Raw genomic sequence first — 22,503 nt, 5'->3', positions numbered from 1 at the left:
ATATCTTCTAGTAGCGTGGAATGGCAGACGGTGTCAAACGCCTTTGACCCCGGGGGTTTTTGGTGATTACGAATCCGATGTTCGTTTTTAAAAGTTAAAAAAAATGGCGGATCAAGTATGGCGGAAAAATTTAAAATTTGTTCGGATTCGTGTGAAACTCAAAAATATCGTTGATACCGAAAACGAGGTCAGTGATTACGTATCCGATGTTCGAAAGCCCCCCCGAGTAGCGAGTTTCAAGCGAATTTGATAAATTTCAGAATAGTTTGTCAGATTTGATTTTTTCGTACTTTTTTTGCGAAAGTACCTAACTTTGAAGTGAAATTGTGAAAAAACTAATGCAGCTAGAAATCTGCGGTAGCATTGGAAAGAGTGGCCCGTTTACTATAAGAGTCGATGAAAAAGTGAAACCCGATTTTTTCTGACCGTAGGACCCTTTTAACTGTACGTGTCACATACATGAATTATATATGGCGCTGCATTACCCAAAATACTGAATATTCTTATTTTCAGAAAAAAACGATTTTGGAGGTGTTTTAACGGGTATCCAACCGATTGGAAAGTTCTCTTTTATGTAGTAACCACAAACAAATATTCAAGAAAATAAAAAATTATGTTTTTGAGAAAATTTAGTCTTTTGATATTTCCAAAAACGGCCATTTTGTTAATTTTTAAAACTTTCGGGTATGCAAATATAGAGCTTCGAAATCACTTCTACAATCAAAAAACAGAGTTGAAAAATATTGATTTCTAAAAAAAGTAATTTAAAAAAAAAAAATTCAGCGATTTTTCTCCAAAACCACATTTGGGAAATGTTTAGTAGCGCTCACATCGTTTTTAGGGTAGGGGCGGAGGGTCAAGGGGGCGGAGACCCCCAAACCCTCCCCACTAGAAAGGGGACAGTCCCCGCTTTCTAAAAAGGCGTATTCCCCCCTTGGGCTCCTCCCACAGGCCCCTAGGGAACCGTTTGAAAAAGGGGAAAAAACTTAGGCAAACTGAGCAGTTTGAAGTGGAATATGACCCAACTAACAGAAAAAGAATAAAAAAGTTAATTGAAAATAGAAAAAACAAGTTTTTATAAAAAAAATTTTCTTCTTAACAAATGTATTTTTGCGTAGAATTCCTTTCTGCGTAGGCGGCCTTCGGCCGCACTTAGGGATTATAACCCTCAGGCAGTAGAATTCTCCTTTCTGTGTTGCCAAAGAAGGGGGGCTGAACCACCTTTTCAGAGGACACCATTCTGCGTAGGCGGCCTTCGGCCGCACTTAGGGATTATAACCCTCAGGCAGTAGAATTCTCCTTTCTGTGTTGCCAAAGAAGGGGGGCTGAACACCTTTTGCAGAGAACACCTTTGTATATTTTTAATGCTTACTGGGTTATATCCTATCTTCTTTTGTCTCTCATTCTTTTGCATATTTTGGAGTTTGACAGCTGAACTCCGCCATTTAATTTGCATATGCAACCCAAGTCAGACGCGTGATTTTGAAGGTGTTTTTATTTAATGAATTGCGATTAATTGATTTATATTACAAGTCGCAAAGCAAGTTATAACTAATCGAGTGAAGTATAAAGTGAAGGGGAATACAAAAATGTATTGGTGAAGTGGATGCCTTAAGGAGAATAGGAGTGATAAATGTACGCTAATTTCGGAATTTTACAAAAGAGGACATATTTCAAACCCAATTGGTAAATAAATTAGTGACCAAAATTTACAAAAGTGAGCGTTAAAATAATGCGTAGACCCTTGACTATAAGTGTGTGGAATTTTTTGGATCGGGCCACCCCTTTGGACGGAATTGCCCGAAATAGTTGTGAGCGCTACTGAACCCCACCCCCACATTTTGCCCTAAAATATTCAGATGCTGGTAATTCAGCGAATTCCTTTTTTTATTTTTTGAATACGTGTCTCTCTATTTTCCTAAAAAATTTTAAAGGTGTATTTCGAATTTGGAACCCATTCACCCTGCATGAATTGAAATAGAATGAGCCTACAGTATTTACTGATTTATCGAAGATTTCGTATTTCTCTAAATAACCGTTATATAGGATGTGAGCGTGGTTAAGGTCCGAATTTAAAAATTTTCAATCGTTTGGTATGTTGTACCAAGATCAACAACTGTGCCAAGTTTGGGAGAAATTGGTGAAGCGGCTACCAAGATATACACATGTAATCATAAGTGGGCGTGGCTACGCCCATTTTCCAAAAAATTATAATATTCTTATTTTCCGCATTATGCGTTTTTCTGATCCCCTACAAATCGACCCGCTCTAATATACACACATAATGTATGTATGTAGTTTCATACCACTCGCCGACAACTCCGTTTTCATTTTTTCCTGTAGTATGAAGGTCTGAAAAATCTATGCGATTCGCAGGTAATGGTACACGTCCAGGGTCTGAAAGTACAGCTTTCAGGTGGGCCATGCACAAGAGAAAAATTATCGTATTAAACATAATGACATGTACTGGTGCCCAAATGCTGATCGGAAAGTGGAAAATTATTTAAGCATGACTATGTCGATTATCAAATTACCTACCTCGCCTCCATGGTCAGCAGAATAATCCAGCGGAGGACAACATAGTCAGCGTACATAACTGCGCCGTAGGTGATGACCAGGCATACAATGCCGCAAGGATCTCGTATAAATGTCATTATTGCCTTTGCCAGCACTCCACGTTTACTCAGCCCCAACTATAATAAAATTCGACAGCTTTTTGTCGACTGTTGTGAAACCATACACTTCACCATTCGCCTCTGCAATATTTTTGTTTAAAAAGCAGTTATAAACTTGAACTCATACTTGTTTGATGCCATCTTCGGTATTTTATTAGAAAAGGTTAGAGCCATGAACCCGAGCTGTCAAACTATCGACGATACTATCGATAGTCAGCTCACTTGAAATAACTATCGATAGTTTTAGTACTATCGCCACTATCGTTTCATTGATAGCGCACTCTCCTTCCCAGCGCTTTTGGCATTTGCACGTATTGATTCAAGCTCGGAACACTTTGACGACTGCAACTTCACGACGTAACGACAGCGACATCATTTTGTCGACAAATGTCGCCTTGAAGCCAGCTTCTTAAACATATTGAAGACCTCAGCGACATAGCAAACAGCTGATTTTAAAGTTTTACATTTTGGTATATTTATTTCACAAATTGTGTATTTTTATTTAAGTAAATAAGAAAAACATGAACAATCAAGAATATGTGATTAATTTTGCGACAATTTAATTTTGCAGCACTACATCTACTCATTGTCGCCGGCAAAATTAGAAATAGATTTAAGCCAAGATGTCGTGCTGTCGTCAAAATAATTGTGTCCGTAAGAACGTGTGTATTTAAAATTTGACAGATGCTGCTTGTCGCTTGCTGTCGTCAAAGTGTTCCGAGCTTTACAGGAAACAAAAATTGGCAGCATTATTTCATGATCGAACGAATAAAGATCACGCAGGAAGGTGTGCGAGAAAAGTTTTTTTCGCCGTGACGTCATTTTTTCGCCGCCATGTGAATGAAGCGGAATGACACCATGTGTGTGAATGAAACAACGGATTAAAAAATGACGTTATCAACTATTATTATTTTAGTAATTCTCAAGTGTGGGGTAACAACCCCTAAAAAAGGTCCGGAAAAGTCGGGAGGGGTACCAAACGACGCGTTTCGGTCCCCCTATTAACAATCCGGAGGGGGAGGCTAATGTTATTAACCATTTAAAAGTTATGAACAAAAAACTTTTGTTAAATTTCCTTGTTTTCTATGGGCAATTACACCGACAAAGTTTCACTTAATCACCTGTTCTCACTTTTTATACACTATTAAAATATATAGTTTAACTTATTTATTAAACAAACACATAGTTTTATCAACCTAAGATAGATTATTTTGTTATTAAAAAGAACTTGACAATCTTTTTGAACCGATACGCGATATTCCAAAATAGCTATAGTGCTGCCACTGTATTAGTATTTCGTAATAATTCACTTTTCGTTATAAGGTGTGTGCACTGTTCAATGCTTTTCGGTATCTTCTTTCGGCAATTCTCTAGTGTAGGGTAACAACCCTTAAATCGCGCGATTTTTTATTAAAAATTTTCATTATCTATCGAAGTATTGATTTTTATGGGAAAAGCGCCGCAGGCGAAAATTTTTAATAAAAAATCGCGCGATTTTTTATTTAAAATTTTCATTATTTATATATATATTAAACGAAAGAAGATACCGAAAAGCTTTGAACAGTGCACACACCTTATAAGGAAAAGTGAATTATTACGAAATACTAATACAGTGGCAGCACTATAGCTATTTTGGAATCTCGCGTTTCGGTTCAAAAAGATTGTCAAGTTCTTTTTAATAACAAAATAATCTATCTTAGGTTGATAAAACTATGTGTTTGTTTAATAAATAAGTTAAATTATATATTTTAATAGTGTTTAAAAAGTGAGAACAGGTGATTTAGTGAATCTTTGTCGGTATAATTGCCCATAGAAAACAACGAAATTTATCAAACGTTTTTTGTTCATAACTTTTAAATGGTTAATAATATTAGCCTTCCCCCTTCGGATTGTTAATAGGGGGACCGAAACGCGTCGTTTGGTACCCCTCCCGACTTTTCCGGACCTTCTTTAGGGGTTGTTACCCCACACTAGAGAATTACCCTTCTTTCGTTTAATATATATATAAATAATGAAAATTTTTAATAAAAAATCGCGCGATTTCTTATTAAATATTTTCGCCTGCGGCGTTTTTTCCATCAAAATCAATACTTTGATAAATGATGAAAATTTTTAATAAAAAATCGCACTTTTGGCACTCCATGACGCTTACTTTTAATTACAGCTAAAATAATTGTAAACCATAAAAGTAGCGCTGCCATGGTATGGCGAAATTTGCTATTATATTTTGGTTAGAATATCTTATTTAGGTGAACGTAAAAAAACAAGAAGAAGAAGAAGTGTATAGTGTAAACTGAGTATAATAGCGCAAATGAAATGTGAAATAAAGTGGCAATACCAGCGATTTGAGGTTATAATAATTTTGGCAGGCGCAAAGTTTGTTTACTCTGTTTTATTAACGAAATATATAAAATAAAAGTGAATAAATGATTTGGTTTGCATAAAATTATAACCGGAGACGTTATAATAGTGTTTTAAAAGTGTAAACTGGTTATTTAGTGCACTTTTGACGTGGTATTTGCTCATAGAAAACAACGAAATTTAACAAAAGTTTTTTGTTTATAACTTTTAAATGGTTAATAATATTAACCCTCCCCCTCCAGATTGTTAATAGGGGGGCCGAAACGCGTCGTTTGGTACCCCTCCCGACTTTTCCGGACCTTTTTTAGGGGTTGTTACCCTACACTAGAGAATTACCATTATATTTTCTCAAATACTACTACAAATACGCGGTTTCCGTGCTGTGTGGTTGTTGTAGCAGCTACAACAACCCCGCCCAGATCGGTTGATATCTCAGTCGTTGTCGTCAAGTTCCACTAACGGCAGCCCTAAGAAGCGTGCAGCCTGCATTGGGTCGGTTCACAGGGCAAAGCCGTTAGGGTCGTCGGATTTTCCGGGCAGGCGATGAGATGTTTCGAGTCGTGAGGGGTCTCTCCGCATGCCGGACACTCATTTGGCACATCCGCGTTTAGGTGCTCAGGTATGAGTTTAACCTGCTGCAGTAGCCAGAGGCAGAGGAAGCTCCGCCTCGTCGATGTCCGGTGGTTGTGTGCCTAGAACGGCATTCACAGGTCTGGAGTCTACATAACTGGAGACTGACTCCCTGTGAATGCCGTTCAGGGCCTGTCGGTATGCTGACAGGTCCAGAGGCTCCTTAATGAACCTCTGGACTTCGTCCGTCAGTTCTTAGAGATGCCTCTTGACGTGCCTAGGCGAGGGCTCCTCTGCAAGCAGCTGTCTGTTTGGGTGGCCACATCTGTGGCTCCTTGACTGGGAGCATTTTCACCTCGTCATGAAGGTGGTGTTCTTCATCGACGTGAATTCCCAGCGGTAGCCTGACCTCCTTCGTCCAGGTGGTGAACAAGGTCGCAGAGGATTTGGTAGGGGAGAGAGCTACACACTTTGCAGTGAAGAAGTAGCCATGATCGAGCAATCGTCGGCGTAGGAGACAATCGAGACTCCCTCTGGTGGTTGAGGGAGCTTTGAAATATAAAAGTTGAACAGTAGCGGGGAAAGGACACCACCCGATTTGTCTCTTAACATTACCGACGAGTGTCGACCACTCAGATAATTTGCCGACCACCGTTTGAGCCTCTGTGGGAGAGAGGAAGCCTCTATATCTTCTAGTAGCGTGGATTGGCTGACAGTGTCAAAAGCCTTTGACAGGTCCAACGCTACTAGAATCGTTCTCTCACAGGGACGGTTACGGTTAAGGCCACGAGTTATCTGAGTGTTTATGGCGTTAAGTGCTGTTGTTGTACTGTGCACTTTACGGAAACCATGCTGATGCTTCGCTGGGGTCAGGTGGTTCGTGAAATACGGGAGCAGCAAGGCCTCAAGTGTCTTCGCTACCTGGGAAAGGAGTGTTATCGGTCGATACGAATCTACTTGTTGCAGGTTTGCCCGGTTTGAGCAGTGGGACCACTTTCCCCAACTTCCAGATGTCTGGGATGATGACAGTGGCCGTTGACAAATTGAGGACCCAAATTTTTCAGCATCAGCATGCATATTCCGTCGGGACCCATTGCTTTGGAGGCTTTCGCCTTCCCGATGGCCACCTGAACTTCACCGCAAGCGAAAGCAAGGGGGGTACAAGTTGTTGGCAGTTTGTGCAGCCTTCTGGTCACTCGACGCTTGGCTTGTCCCCCGGAGGATGCAGGATGAACTGCTGGCTAAAATAGCTGGTGCATCGCTCACGCTCATCTGCTAGAACAGCCGCTTCGGCAGGGAAATTTGGACGTGGGTCCGTAATGCATCCTGCCGGTACGAAGCGAGCTGCAGCAGCGGTGACAGCCCTGCGGAACTTACGTTCACCAAGGTGGTCGTCGGTTGGTGTGGGGAGAGCAGCGAAGGCATTTTCAGTAAATTCCGCGAAGCCTATCCAATCAGCTTTAGAAAAGTTGATATATGTCCGGTGTTCCGCGGAAGCAAATTCGGTTGGCTTATCGATCGTGATGACTATGGGCAGATGGTCTTATACCAATGTCAGCATAGGTCGCGATGATAAGCTGTTTATCAGACCAGCGTTGACTATTGCTATGTCTGGCGAGCTGGAGCAGCTGCCCATCATCCTGGTGGGTGCGTCGTCGTTAATTGTGCATAATGTAGAATCGTATGTCTGCTCAGCCAAGTCAGTTCCCCTACGATCGTTTGACAGGCTTGAGTGCCAAAGATCGTGGTGTGCATTAAAGTCTCATACTACCATACGGTTTTCACCTCTGAGGAGCGCACCTATATCAGGGTGATATCCTGCCGGGCAGCAGGTGACAGGGGGTATGTACACGTTAAATATTTCGAGCTCAACATCGCCTGACCGGATAGAAATACCCTGACATTCTAGGGTGGTATACCTGCGGTCGATGTCGGCTTCGATAAGACGATACTGCACGGTGTGGTGCGTGATGAACGCTAAGCCACCACCATTATCTCGCTCGCGATCTCGACGGTGCACGTTGTGCCCGGCACAACTCAACAATGTTGAATTGCTGTGCAACTTCGTCTCTTGGACCGCAGCTATCAGTATACCATGCCTCCCCATAAAGACGGTTATCTCCTCGATCTTGCTCTGACACCCGTTGCAGTTAAATTGAAGGAGCTTCATGTGTGTTTGAGCAGCAGGGGGCCACAAACGACGTGGTCCACTGCCGATGTGTCCGTAATCCTGAGCAGACTCTGAGGTGACTCCACCCCTCGCAAGCCTTGCACCTGACTGAGGTGGAGTTGTGGTGTAGTCGTCTCTGGCATACACAGCAGGTGTAGGTTTCTGGCCCTGGGTTTGACTCGATGCCAGCCCTAAGCAGAAGAAGCGAATGCAGTCCTATGGACGAACAACTTCTGAGATACTTCGCCGACCTAAACGGGGTTAGATCGCTGGGTGGTGTTTAGCTGGTTCATGGCATTATTTCTAAAAGCGCCATTTTTTATTTTAAGGCCCAATTTCAGATAGCCTACTTAAGTAGAGATTGCTGATTAACTTCCACTATTCATTTTCAAATCATACATTTAATCTGAACTTAAATGGCCAATATTAGGTTCTTTCCCGTACGCAATGCGGAATCCCGCGGTTGCTCAAAATAGGCCAGAAATCATTCCCGTACTCAACAAAATGGGTAATAGAGGGCGAAAATTAGAACGTATTGGATCGTAAGTGTCTTCTTCTTCCTGTCCGAAACAGCACGGACTTTGGGTTGACTTCGCAAGAGTACACCACGCTTAGAACAAAATAATTTTATAGGGGGCGTAGAGGGGGTCGTACACATCACAAAACTGAAAACCGGACGACGAGGAAACTCACAGTTTACGAATAATTTGTTGTTAAAGTTGAAAATGTCAGCTAACAAAATATACGAGAACAAACTATTTCCAACAAATACATTATTATTTTATATTTATATACATTACATTTATATACAATATTATTTTATATTTTATTAATTTCATGGTTTAACGATGAGGAACACGTTTATAAATACTTTGTTTATTTCCATTAGACAACCGAAATAGTATGTATGAATGAATGTGTGGGAAAATAACTTCGAGCATTTAAAGTGGTTTATTCTAAAGTACCTAATAATGCAACGATGTGCCTTCCTTATTTCATTATTTCTTTTGTCCCTTCGTTCTTTGTACATAACTGTAAAGGCTTGTATGCAGCTCTCAAGAAATCAATCAAGAAAAATTTGCCATTATTTCGTGTGTGTGTCCAAGGAATTTTGACATTTTTGAGATTTCACAGCCTGTTGCCTCACTCTTTCTTCAAGAAATAATGGAACGGGCATATATTTCTATTGCAAACCTGGGTTGCCTTGTGCTCTTTTTTCACAAAAAACATTTAGAAAACCGTAGTAAAAAGCGTAGCAAATTTCTTAAGAAATGCGTACTGCCGGAAGGAAATTTGACTCAAGAAAATTTCATAGCCATTTCTTGTACGTCATTTTGTATGGAATTTTAGCTTTTCTTGAGAACTGCATACAGGCCTAAACAGTAAAATCAAATGTTTAGATAAATTGTCTTCATTCGCAAATATTTCCTTAAAGTGAACGGGAGGCCTTGGTCAAGTAAGTTTTATATACTGTATGTTGGCATAAATAGAAACTAAGTTTTATTGTAATACTACTTTAGAGAATAAACTCTATCACCACGTATGTACGATTAAATAAGCAACTTAAGGAGTTTTATTCTAAAAAGGCTTCCCGCAGTGAAATATTGGCGTTTCAGTTACAGCCGTAACATTTTTATTCTTTGACCAAGTACAGTTCGACTCTAACAGGATTTATATGCACAGTTTCACACCATGACGGAGAGGTCACCGCAGAAGAAAACCCCTCGTGAACAGCGCGCTGAAGATAGAGAGCAGCAGAAAACCGGTGAACCAAATATTTCATCGCATCAGCAACGTGCGCACGTAGATACCGAAACGGCTGCGCGGATGATTGCGGAAATGAAGCGAGAATTTTAGCGACAGATGCTCGCCATGCAGAACCTCATCACAAATCAGCAAGCGCAAACGAAGGCAAGCGTCGCGGCGTTGCAGAAAGAGTTGCAAGACGTTACCAAGAAGTTGCCGGCTATATCTGCAGGCACGAGAGATGCTACTCCAAAGTCCACTGCTGGTAAAACTATACCGCCTGGTATCGTCAACTCATACCCCGTAACCCCTTCTATATCCACTGCAAACACAGCAACGGGAGTTTCAGCTGAAGGTACCCTTACCTCAGACTACGCCACGAATTTGAGAGTTGCCGTTACGACACCTAACAGCGCTGCCGTCTCAAACGAACAAGCCTCTATTGCGTTCGCTACTGGGGTAAATAACTGTACTGGTGGGATAGGTGTTCCAAGTCAACGTGAAACCGCCGACCCATGTCTAGGCGACGTGTTCTCATCAACATCTTGCGCAGCAAGTATGACAACAACGCCTCATCATGTCTGCCTCCTTGCCGCTGGGGAAGGGGCTTAAGTGATGCTATGTCAGTCATACTGGTGTGCCGGGCACAACACCATGAACCAAGAGGGGTACTGGGTATAGGACTGGAGTCTGCTGCTGCTCACCCGTAGTTCGTGTGGCGGCCGTGGGCTGCAGCTCCCATGCGCAGACGCTCGCACCGACGTTCCCCCAACCCAACCGATTCCTTTAACCGCCCCCCTCCCCTTACCTATCACCCCACCTATATATTGCCGACCACTCTCCCCCTTTCCCTCCTCTGGAAAGCACTTTAAGCCAGTGGTGTTGAGGTACCTGTGCCGATGGATGAATGGCCAGTAGTGCTTAAAGAACTGGTCGCTAACGGTCCCCTCCGATGCCCGGGCAAGGTCGGTTGTATAAGTGCCTTACCACGGTATGCCGGCTCTGCCGGGGTGGACCACCCCTTCCGACCATACTCGTGGGAACAAAAAAACAATGAACAAAAACAATAATAAAAACAAAAAACAAAACACAAACACAAAATTCGAAGAGAGGAGAGATGTCTCGGAAGACATCCTGAGCGCAGAGGAGGACGTGCTCCTCGCTTCCAGTCAGGACTCTGCACGCTCTTCGACAACAATACCGGTGAGCGCTAAGCCTAGCGATCCCGACAATACCCCATCTTCCTCAAAGGCAGCGTTGAGTGCTCCAGGGAGCACTCCAAAGCAAGAAAGGAGGAAAACCAAGTCCTCGGGGGTGGCGCTCAGGTCGAGGTACAACAGGGCTGTCTTCATTCTTGACAAGATTGCCAAGAATGCAGCGGCCGGTACTGTACACCCCAAGGATGAAGAAGACAGTCGCAGGTGCAATGAAGTGGTGGAGGAGTACAGGAGGTACCTTACTTCAAAACCAACCAAGAAGCCTGTGGCAGTCAAACGAAGTAGACCTAAGGAGGAGTCTACAACAGAACCAGCTGGAAAAAGGGCGGACACAAAAAGCACGCCCCAGCAAGAAGAAACGTTGGTGAAACGACGGTACTGTGAGGTGGCCAGGGATCACCTTCAGGTCGCGCTTGTCGACGAAGCCACAGGCAGCGGTAAGCCCGTTCAGGAGANGATACAGGAACCTTGGGTAAGGGACCTAGAGGTTAAGGGGCTCACTGACGCCCGCTATAACCTCTTCTACACTAGTATATCAGGTAAACCCCGCGCGTGTGTATTGGTTAAAAAACATACTAAAGCTTTCTTATGTTCCAATTTCAGCTCCCCGGATACTACAGTCGTCAACTTAGAGTTGATGAATAAACAAAGCTGTCTTATATCATCCGTATACATGGCGCACGACAGGCCGTGTCCGCCACCGGAAGTCGTCACTTTACAAAGGCTAGCAGGAGCTAGTCCAGTGTTACTCGGCTGCGATGCCAATTCACGGCATACATATGGGGCAGCTCGGAAACCAACGAAAGAGGTGAGTCGCTATTTCAATTTATTATTGATTCTACGTTTAGGATTTGTAATAGAGGTAGTACTCCCACCTTCATATTTCCTAGTACCTCTGATTTTTGCGGTTGGGAAGAGGTCCTTGACCTAACTCTGCTGACTGACGGGAGCCTAAAGTCAATAAATGGAGAGTATCCGACGAAGAGACCCTCTCGGACCACCGTCGAATACTCTTTGAGCTAAATATTGCGGCTGATACGCCTACTCCCTTTGGAAACCCTCGTAAAACAGATTGGGACTTATTTCAAAAGGTTATTGGAAAAGAATTGAAGAAACTACCAGGTGAAGACATTCCTACAAGAGGCGAGCTGGACGCCAAAGCGGACAGCCTGAATAAGGCCTTCGGAAAGGCCCTTACGGAGGCTTGTCCGCTGAGGTATGGCAAGAAAGCACGCACACCTTGGTGGAATGAGAACCTTACAGCGCTACGGAAGCAAGTAAGAAAATCCTTCAACGAATCCTACAGGATTAAGGTATGGGACCTATACAGAGAGAACCTAAAGAAATACAAAAAAGCGATACGGGACGCCAAGGAGGCGTCCTGGAAGGAATTCTGCGAATCCATCGAGGATACCAAGGAATCTGCGAGATTAAGCAAAATCCTTGCCAAAGGGCACTCACAGCCAACATATATAAAAAGGTCAGATTGTTCATGGACCGAGTCGGCTGGGGAGTCGCTGGATATCCTTCTGAATACACATTTTCCAGGGTGCAAAATCGATGTAGTGGAAACCGATGCCCCAGACCATATACCAACCCTCTCCGAAGACCTCTTAGAGGAGCTACTAGAGAGGGAAAAGATAACATTTGCTATCTTCAGCTTCTCACCCTATAAATCACCGGGTATGGACGGAATACTACCAGTCATTCCAGTCCCAGAAACAATTTTTAGAGGGTGTCTAATACTGAACCACGTTCCGTTAAGCTGGAGGAAGATTAAGGTAATTTTTATTCCTAAAGCGGGAAGACGGGGTCATGACAATGCTAAAGATTTCCGACCAATAAGCCTAATGTCCTTCGTGCTCAAGACGTTTGAGAGGCTGTTGGATCTGTATGTTAGGGACAAGACGTCCAATTTATCATGCTCTCAACATGCGTACTTGAAAGGGAAGTCAACGGAGACTGCCCTACATGAAGTGGTACGTACAATTGAGAGTTCGCTCTACTATAAACAATTTACAATGGCGTCCTTTATAGACATCGAGGGGGCCTTTAATAATGTGAGTGTAGATTCCATCCATGAGGCACTTATGGAAACAGGGATTGATCACTGTGTCCGGGCTTGGATAGTGTCTCTGCTAAGGAGCAGAGTAATACATGCCGAACTGGGGTACGAAAGCAGGGCCGTATATGCAGTGAGAGGCCCCCCACAGGGAGGAGTGCTATCACCGTTACTATGGCTCAAGGTCTTAAACAAACTACTAGTAAAGCTGGACTCTCAGAGAATCAAAGCGGTGGTTACGCCGATGATGTAGCGATACTGATATCGGGTCAGTTTCCTTCGGTCATAAGTGAAATCATGGAAAGGACTTTAAAGATAGTAGATTCCTGGGCCATAAGCTGTTCTCTTAGCGTAAACCCGGAGAAAACTGACCTTATGCTTTTCACAAATAAAACAAAATTACCAAATTTTAATAAACCAAGGTTTCGAGGAACGGAACTGGATCTGTCAATGAAGGTGAAATACCTTGGAGTTATTTTGGATCCCAAACTTAACTGGAAACCAAACATTGAGGAGCGTGCTAGGAAGGCCACGGTGGCTCTCTATGCGGCCAAGAGAATGTTGGGCAAGAGATGGGGTTTGAAACCAAGTATTGTGCACTGGATGTACACAGCTATAGTCCGACCCATTATCTCTTATGGGGCGCTGGTCTGGTGGCCAGCCCTTACTAAGGATTACGTAGTTAAAAAGCTAGGCGGAATTCAAAGGTCAGCAGCCGCTAGCGTAACAGGCGCAATGAGATCCTGTCCGAAGGACGTTTTGAACGTCCTTCTTGACTTATTACCTATAGATATCTTCATCGAGAATTCAGCTGCTAACAGCGCCATCAGACTGCGTGCCCTGGGGCTCTGGAAGGAAAGGCCGTTCGGGCACGGTTCCATCCTAGACGCAATACCGTCTGGGTTCACCACAAACCCCGCACGAAATTCCCAAGCCGCAGTGACTGGAATCAGGAAGATTTCGGGTACTTGCAGGGCTTAACTGTCTTTACGGATGGGTCAAAGATGGAATGCGGGGTTGGTACTGGGGTCTTCATTGAGCAATATAACCTAAAATTATCCTTCCGCCTACCAGACTATGCAAGCGTCTTCCAGGCCGAAACGTTTGCTATTATGGAGGCAGTAAGGTACATCAAAGACAATGTACCCGCGAGAACGCAAGTGAACATCCTCTCGGATAGCCAAGCGGCTATTCAGGCACTTTCCTCTAACTCTGTTAGATCTCAGCTAGTGGAGAGAGCTGGCCTATATCTCTGATCAATACGAAATTACCCTAATATGTGTCCCGGGACATAGGGGCATCTACGGAAACGAGGCAGCGGACGAACTAGCAAGGAGCGGCTCCGCACTGGATATGTCCCACGCGGTGGACATGGGCGCCTCGCTCAGGGAGATTAAGACAAAAATTACCGAATTTTATCATTCGAAGGCCAGGAAGAGGTGGAACTGCACAGGATCCTACAGAATTGCCCGGCAGTTCTGGGTGTCCTACGACCCACTCAAAACCAAAGCTCTCTTGGGAATGAGCAAAACAAATGCCTACAAACTTACTGCAGTGTACACAGGGCACTGGCCCGTTGGGGTACATGCCGAAAGGATAGGACTGCCCTTCAATAGGTTCTGTCGCAGCTGCGATGACCCGGGCTCAAAAGAGACAGTCGAACACTTGCTGTGCGAGTGTCCAGCCCTCGCAAGGATGAGGCTAAATACACTCGGCAAACCATTCCTGCAGAATATTTCAGAGTGCAGCTGCCTCTCTCTTTATGACGTACTGAAATTTATGAAAGCCTCCAAATGGCTGTAGGTTGCACGATTTGTGGAATCAAAATGGCAAACTTGCTAATTGCTTGTCACCTGAGTGACAATCCACTTAAACCAACCAACCAACTATGACAACAACGACCAACACTACGCGTTTTCATCCGGCTACAATTGCACGAACTACTCCAGTAGCTGGGGCGCCTACAAATGGTATGTCCACATCTAGATCGACAAACGTCAACGCCTTTCCATCGTTTCCGGCTGCTGTAGCTCAAATAACAAATGCTTCTGGGTCGCACTCACAAGCCGGCATTTCTTTAGGTGAGTCTTTTGCTAATTTCAATTCTTTAGGTTACGACCTGCCAGAGCTCATAAAATCTAGCCATTGCCAAAGTTTGGTGGACAGCCTGAAGAATGGCAAGCTTTTATAGAAGACTTCCAAATGACAACCATCGAATTTCAATACAATGAATTACATAGTATTATGAGAATATGTGAAGCACTGTATGGGCCTGCCAGGGAAATGGTAGTACCACTTTTATCCAGTGCGAAAATCATAAATGTTATATTAACAACGTTAGCGGAAACATATGGTCGTCCAGAGCAGCTAATAAAGAGCCAGCTCGAAAAGGTACAATCCTTGCAGCCCGAAGGGAAATTAGAAATGTTAATCGCGTTTGCTAATAAGGTAAATAATATGGCATTATTCTTGCAATCAGTGGGTGCACAACATCATCTGGTAAACCCGACTTCGGTTAGTGAGCTTGTATCGAAGTTGCCGATGGCACGTCGTTTGCAGTGGGCTGAGAAATGTATGGAATTGGGTCGTGCACCTAACATAGTGGATTTTGGGCAGGGGTTGACATGCTTGCGTAGACTTGCAAATATGGTGACGGATAGCCTACCGTCCCCACAAGTTTCTATAAATTCCCGTGCGCATGGTAACGTGCCTGGAGTGAACAAGGGCAAATACTCGATGTTTAGTCTTGCGCGCCGTAAATGTATTATTTGCGAAGGCGATTGTCAATCGTTTGCTTCGTGTGAAAAGTTCACTAAGCTACCAGTTGAGCGCAGATGGGAGCACGTAAAGGAAATGAAAGTGTGTTTTGCCTGCCTTAAATCCAATCATACCGTAAATAAATGTTTTTCAAAGAAGTGCTGTGGAATCAATAATTGTAAAAAATTATACAATCGTTTATTACACTCGATTCATACTGATTCCAGTGAGTCATCGACCAGTGATCCAGTAAGAGGGGAGGTGCCCCATGAAAAGGTTAGTTGCCACGTTGGTAGAAAAGCAAATGAGGTTTTATTTCAAATCATGCCCGTTAAGTTAATGAATCGCGAGAACGAGGTTTTTGTGTACGCATTCATAGATGATGGTGCTGACGTCACCATGCTGGATTGGAGTATTGCAAAAGACCTTGGCCTAAGTGGAACGAAAGAGCGCCTGGAGTTATCTTGGCTTAATGGCCATTCCGTAAAGAACCTACCGAAGTGGTTGAGCTAGGTATTAGCGGCACCACGTCACATGCGGAACAATTTAAGATATCGAAAGATATCAAGCTAAACGATGGTCGCTATGAATGTGGGCTGCTATGGAAAGAGGAGACAGTTAAGTTTCCAGATAGTTATACACAAGCAATTAAGCGATTGGAGTTGATTGAAAAGAAGAAGAATAGAAATCCCGTGTCCGCGAAATAATATGATGCAAAAATAAGGGAATTAATAGATAAAAAGTGTGCAAGACAGTTAAACGCATCAGAAGAAGCTACGCGTTCAAATTTAACATTTTATTTGCCTCATCTCTCTGTAGTTAATCAGAATAAACCAGGATTGCGACTAGTTTTTGACGCCGTGGCTAAAGTGCAAAGTCAGTGTAAAGTGTCACTGAATGATGCTCTTTTACCTGGACCAGATATAAATCAACCTCTTATTGACGTGCTATTCAAATTCCGCAAAGCTCCGATTGCGGCCACGGGAGATATTGCGGAAATGTTCTTGCAAATAGAAACTAGGAAGATTGCTCAGGATTGTCAGCGTTTTTTGTGCCGGTCGAACGAGGATCAACCCATTTCCCATTTAGTCATGCAACGTATGGTTTTCGGAGCAACATGTTCGCCAACTATTGCTCAGTTCGTGAAAAACTACAACGCCAAAAGGTATGCTGACTTGAAGCAAAGAGCAGTTCAAGCCATTACAAAACACCACTACGTCGATGATTATGTAGACTGCTTCCAATCAGAGGAAGAAGCTATCGCTGTTGTACAAGACGTAATAAACATTCATGCAGGATTTAATCTGCGAAAAATTCTATCGAATTCGAAACAAGTCAACGAAATTTTTGGTGGAAATGCATCAGCCGTCACAAAGAACTTATCACCGGACAACTCTGAGCGGATCTTAGGCATGCAGTGGGATAGCCATAACGACGAGTTTAAATTTGATCTGAAGTTTAACAAAGTTCCGAAAGAAATATTGCAACTTCAGCGGAAACCAACCAAAAGAGTGATGTTGAGCATCATAATGTCCGTTTTTGATCACTTCTGTTTGCTGGTGAATTTAACAGTTATCGCCAAAGTGTTAATGCAGACGTTGTGGAAAAGGAAAGTGGCATGGGACGATGAACTGCCTGAGGAGCTTTGCGGCCGGTGGGTGTCGTGGCTTGAAGAGTTGAAAAAGGTAAGAGACTATAAAATCCCTAGATGTTTTTCCGAAGATTTTTGCAGTGAGAAGAAGCAGCTACATATATTCTGTGATGCTAGTAATTCGGCAACGGCGGTGGTGGCTTACTGGAGGATTGAGACGCCAGAGGGGGTGAAACCAGCGTTTGCTGCCTGAAAGTCAAACTGCGCACCAGCCAAATATGTATCGATGCCACGGTTGGAACTGCAAGCAGCGGTATTCGCTGTTCGACTTAGGTGCCACATTTTAAAATGCTACGAAGTCGACGTTGAAAATATTGTTATGTGGACAGATTCGACTACGTTAGTGAAATGGATTAACTCCGATACATATAAGTACAAGCAGTTTGTTGCCAATAGGTTGGCCAAAATTTTGGAATCGTCACATGCAGCCGAATGGAGATGGGTTCCTGGTACGCTCAACCCTGCTGATGATGGAAGGAGATGCATCCAATATGACCCAGATGGACGTTGGAAAAATGGTCCAAATTTTCTAATGCAGCCTCCAAGTAACTGGCCGTCAGAAAATACTGGGCTGGATTATGGTTTTGCAAAGTGCGCTGAGCAAGAGCTTCGTACCAAGTATATTGGAAGCGCTCATCGTAAGTGCTGCCAGATCTATGATATTTCACACTTTTCAAATTACGCTCCACCCAAAAGGACGATCGCCTGGGTGAGAAGGTATGTTTTTAACTTGAAAATGAAAATTAACCAGCAGCCGTTAAAAAAGGTTGAGCTTACCGTAAATGAAGAAGAGGGCGCTGAGAACCTGCTTATAAAATTCACCCAACGAGACGCTTTCTGCGAAGAGTACTGGCAGATCCGCGGTGGTCACCCTGTTAGTGCAAGTAGTGCGTTGAAAATGTTATGCCCGTATATTGATGAAGATGGCCTCATCAGGTGTAGTGGACGTATCGTAAATGCGCCAAATTTACCTGTGCAAATGAAACGGCCCGTCATATTACCCAAGAATCATAATTTGACTAGATTGCTCGTGGAAATGTATCATAAGCGTTTTCATCACATTTACAATCAGGTCACAATCAAAGAAATACGACGTAAATACTGGGTTCCATCTTTGCGAGTATTGGTCAATAACGTGAGGGCCGGATGTAATACCTGCAAAGTACGAAGAGTGACACCACTTCAGCCTATCATGGCGCCATTGCCAGTCGATAGGGTCACATTTGTTCGCCCATTCTCGTACACCGAACTTGATTATTTTGGGCCTGTGCAAGTCACAGTAGCGCGTCGAAAAGGTGGATCGCGCTCTTCACTTGTTTAAACGTCCGAGCAGTACACTTAGAAATCGCGGCAGACCTGAGTAGCGATGCGTGCATAGTTTGCATAAGGAACTTCATAAACCGACGTGGTGTTCCGGTACAAATCCGTAGCGATAACGGAACTAATTTTGTGGGTATCGCGAAGGAGCTAGGTAATGAAGTATCTTTTTTGGACCATAATGCTAAAACTGTCGCCCTCGCACCGTTGGGTGTTAAGTGGAAATATAATAAGCCAGCTGGTCCCAGCGCAGGAGGAGCATGGGAGAGACTTGTGCAGTCGGTGAAACGAGCCTTGAATTCCATGCTGAAGGAGCATGCTCCCAAACTAAAAACGCTCTGTAGTCTGGTAGTCGAGTCGGAGAACATAGTAAACTCGAGGCCGCTTACGCCCCTGCCTGTGACACCGAGCGAGCCCGAACCACTTACTCCAAATCATTTTTTACTTGGTTGTACTAACTCAACGCAAACACCCGCGCTATATGAACATCGTTTGTGCTCACTCCGGAAGCAATGGCGTTTGCTGCAAAATATGAAAAATCACTTTTGGAAACGTTGGGTGATAACCGGATGAGTATTTGCCGGAGCTGACTCGTCGAACCAAATGGAATCGCCCATCAAAGCCGTTAAGCGCCGGGAGTCTTGTCCTCATTTGTGAAGCAGACCTTCCAATATCTAAATGGCGCAGGGGAAAAGTATTGAGCTTACGCATCCGTCCGGATGGAGTCGCCAGATCAGCAGAAGTGAATACGAGCAGCGGAGTACTAAAGCGACCAATTTCAAAATTAGCGGTGTTAGATGTCGAAGAGGACTCTGGTGAATGTTCCCGTGGTCGGGAGACGATTCACGGGGGAGGGGATGTGGGAAACAAACCTCAAGCATTTAAAGTGGTTTATTCTAAAGTACCTAATAATGCAACCGTGTGCCTTCCTTATTTCATTGTTTCTTTTGTCTCTTCGTTCTTTGTTCATAACTGTAACAGTAAAATCAAAGATAAATGGTCTTCATTCGCAAATATTTCCTCAAAGTGAACGGGAGGCCTTGGTCAAATAACTTTTATATACTGTATGTTGGCATTAATAGAAACTAAGTTTTATTGTAATACTTCTTTAGAGAATAAACTCTATCACCACGGATATACGATTAAATAAGCAACTTAAGGAGTTTTATTCTAAAAAGGCTTCCCGCAGTGAATATTGGCGTTTCAGTGACAGCCGTAACAGTATGTGTGGACAATGACCGAAACGAATATGGCCGCACGTGTGAGTAACGTGTTGCCAGAATACGTTTCGAAATGTGTTGCCAGATGTTCAAAGCGTAAGAATATTATAAAGATGAGTATAAGTGCTATTTTATTATGAGTTTAACAGCTGTTATGAGTATTATGTGTGCAGATAATGTAATTTTTTCAGTAAAATGATAATAATTATTGATTGTATGATTTAAATATACATCGTAATTATAGTAAAGTCACTTTTATTGTTGAGAAGTTCTGCTCACAAATACTTCTGCTCCTTCTCTTCACAACACAGAAAGAGGACTCTACTTTGTGAGGGTTCCTAAGCGCGGCCGCAGGCCGCCTACGCAGAAAGAACTTTTGCTCAAAAATACTTCTGCTTCTATTCTTCGAACCACAGAAACATAATTCTACTTTGTGAGGGTTATAATACCTAAGCGCGGCCGCAGGCCGCATACGCAGAACAAAGTTCTGCACAAAAATACTTCTGCTCCTTTTCTTTTCGACCCAGAAAGAGAATTTTACTTTGTGAGGGTTACAATCCCTCAGGCCGCCTACGCAGAAAGAAGTTCTGCTCAAAGATACTTCTGTTTATTTTCTTCCCCACACAGATAGAGAACTCTACATTGTGAGGGTTATAATCCTTAAGCGCGGCCGCAGGCCACCTACGCAGAGAGAAGGTCTGCTCAAACATACTTCTGCTTATTTGCTTCCCCACACGGAAAGAGAACTCTACTTTGTGAGGGTTATAATCCTTAAGCGCGGGCGCAGGCCGCCTACGCAGAAAGAAGTTCTGCTCAAAAATACTTCTGCTTATTTTCTTCCCCACACGGAAAGAGAACTCTACTTTGTGAGGGTTATAATCCTCGCAGAAAGAAGTTCTGCTCAAAAATAAGTCTGCTCATTTTCTTCGCATCAAAGAAAGAGAATTCTACTTTGTGGGGATTATAATCCCTAAGCGCGGACGTAGGCCGCCTACGCAGAACAAAGTTCTGCACAAAAATACTTCTGCTCCTTTTCTTTTCGACCCAGAAAGAGAATTTTACTTTGTGAGGGTTACAATCCCTCAGGCCGCCTACGCAGAAAGAAGTTCTGCTCAAAGATACTTCTGTTTATTTTCTTCCCCACACAGATAGAGAACTCTACATTGTGAGGGTTATAATCCTTAAGCGCGGCCGCAGGCCACCTACGCAGAGAGAAGGTCTGCTCAAACATACTTCTGCTTATTTGCTTCCCCACACGGAAAGAGAACTCTACTTTGTGAGGGTTATAATCCTTAAGCGCGGGCGCAGGCCACCTACGCAGAGAGAAGTTCTGCTCAAAAATACTTCTGCTTATTTTCTTCCCCACACGGAAGGATAATTCTACTTTGTGAGGGTTATAGTCCTTAAGCGCGGCCGCAGGCCGCCAACGCAGGAATAAGCTCTGCTCAAAAATACTTCTGGTCATTTTCTTCGCAACAAAGAGGGCGAATTCTACATTGCGAGGGTTATAATCCTTAAGCGCGGCCGCAGGCCACCTACGCAGAGAGAAGTTCTGCTCAAAAATACTTCTGCTTATTACACAGAAAGGGAATTCCATGATAAAAAAATAGAAGGTAGTTTCACTTCAAACTTTTTTGCCGATTACAGGCATTTTTGAAGTTTCATAAATTTTACACTTTAGAAGCAGCGTTGCTACATTGGAATTAACAAAATATAATTTATGGTATTTTGGGATGGTAGTTTCTATTGTGTTTAATGGTTCTTAGTCTTTTCATACGATCCTAAATAGTTATCTTTTGGAGTTCTAAAATGCGTAACAATTATTATTACCTCAGGAAACCTCAAACTATGAAGGCATGTCAGAGACGTAAATATTTGCGGATTTTTTTCAAATATATGCAATTTCATTCATCAATCTTTATGAGCTTGAGGCCGTTTTAAGTGAAAAACTTAATGTGGAAAAGCAACAATAATTTGAAAAAATGGTAGAAGTGATAGCTATTTCGGAAATCACCACATTTCCTCGTCAGACTTCTTTCAGTAGGATTCGAACCGACGATCACCACTGACTCAGCCAGTTGCCTACGCACTGTGCTAAGTTTGCCTTGCTAATTCTTGTTGCTTATTTTCCACTATTTCACTTTGCTAAGCCAACTACAATCAAGCGCAACTATTCCGCTGCAATTCACTTGATCATGTGGTTGTTGGTTTTGTTGGTTTTTGTTAATATTTCTATTAATATTAATATTTAGAATGTTTAATTTTTAGGTGTGCTCGTCCTTAAGTTATTTGTTTTTTGTTATTTTTTGGCCTTTTAACAATTATATTCAACAATTTTATAATGAGCTCGAGGCCATTTTTTAAATGAAAATTTATTGTGGAAAAGCAACAATAATTTGAAAAAATGGTAGAAGTGATAGCTATTTCGGAAATCACCACATTTCCTCATCAGACTTCTTTCAGTAGGATTCGAACCGACGATCCCACTGACTCAGCCAGTTGCCTATGCACCGTGCTAAGTACGCCTTGTAAATTATCGTTTGCTTTTTTCCACTATTTTCATTTTTGTTATGCCAATACAATCAAGCGCAGCTATTCCGCTGCAATTCACTTGATCATGTGGTTGTTGGTTTGGTTGGTGTTTGTTAATATTTCTAGGACGAGCACACCTAAAAGTTAAACATTCTAAATATTAATAGAAATATTAACAAACACCAACAACCACATGATCAAGTGAATTGCATTGCAGCGGAATAG

At 43.0% G+C, this 22,503-nt stretch overlaps 1 protein-coding gene across 1 annotated transcript in view; it reads right to left on the bottom strand.

Moving 5' to 3' along the window:
• Dnz1 (DNZDHHC/NEW1 zinc finger protein 11) overlaps positions 1–2,892 on the bottom strand; it is a 24,392-nt gene extending 21,500 nt beyond the window's left edge. Inside the window, exons 1-2 of the mRNA XM_017615999.1 lie at positions 2,539–2,892; positions 2,307–2,480 (exon numbers count right to left, since the gene is read on the bottom strand). Of these exons, the coding sequence (XP_017471488.1) occupies positions 2,307–2,480; positions 2,539–2,654 (290 nt within the window). The 5' untranslated portion in view covers positions 2,655–2,892. The remainder of the gene's footprint in view (positions 1–2,306; positions 2,481–2,538) is intronic.
• Between the last annotated feature and the right edge of the window lie 19,611 nt (positions 2,893–22,503).

Source organism: Rhagoletis zephyria, unplaced genomic scaffold (assembly GCF_001687245.7).
Source record: "Rhagoletis zephyria isolate East Lansing unplaced genomic scaffold, Rhagoletis_zephyria_1.1 Rzeph_scaffold_01124, whole genome shotgun sequence".
In the NCBI taxonomy this organism is placed as follows: domain Eukaryota; kingdom Metazoa; phylum Arthropoda; class Insecta; order Diptera; family Tephritidae; genus Rhagoletis; species Rhagoletis zephyria.
Note: the sequence above shows the minus strand (reverse complement) of the source record. Positions and strands in the feature narration are given on the sequence as shown.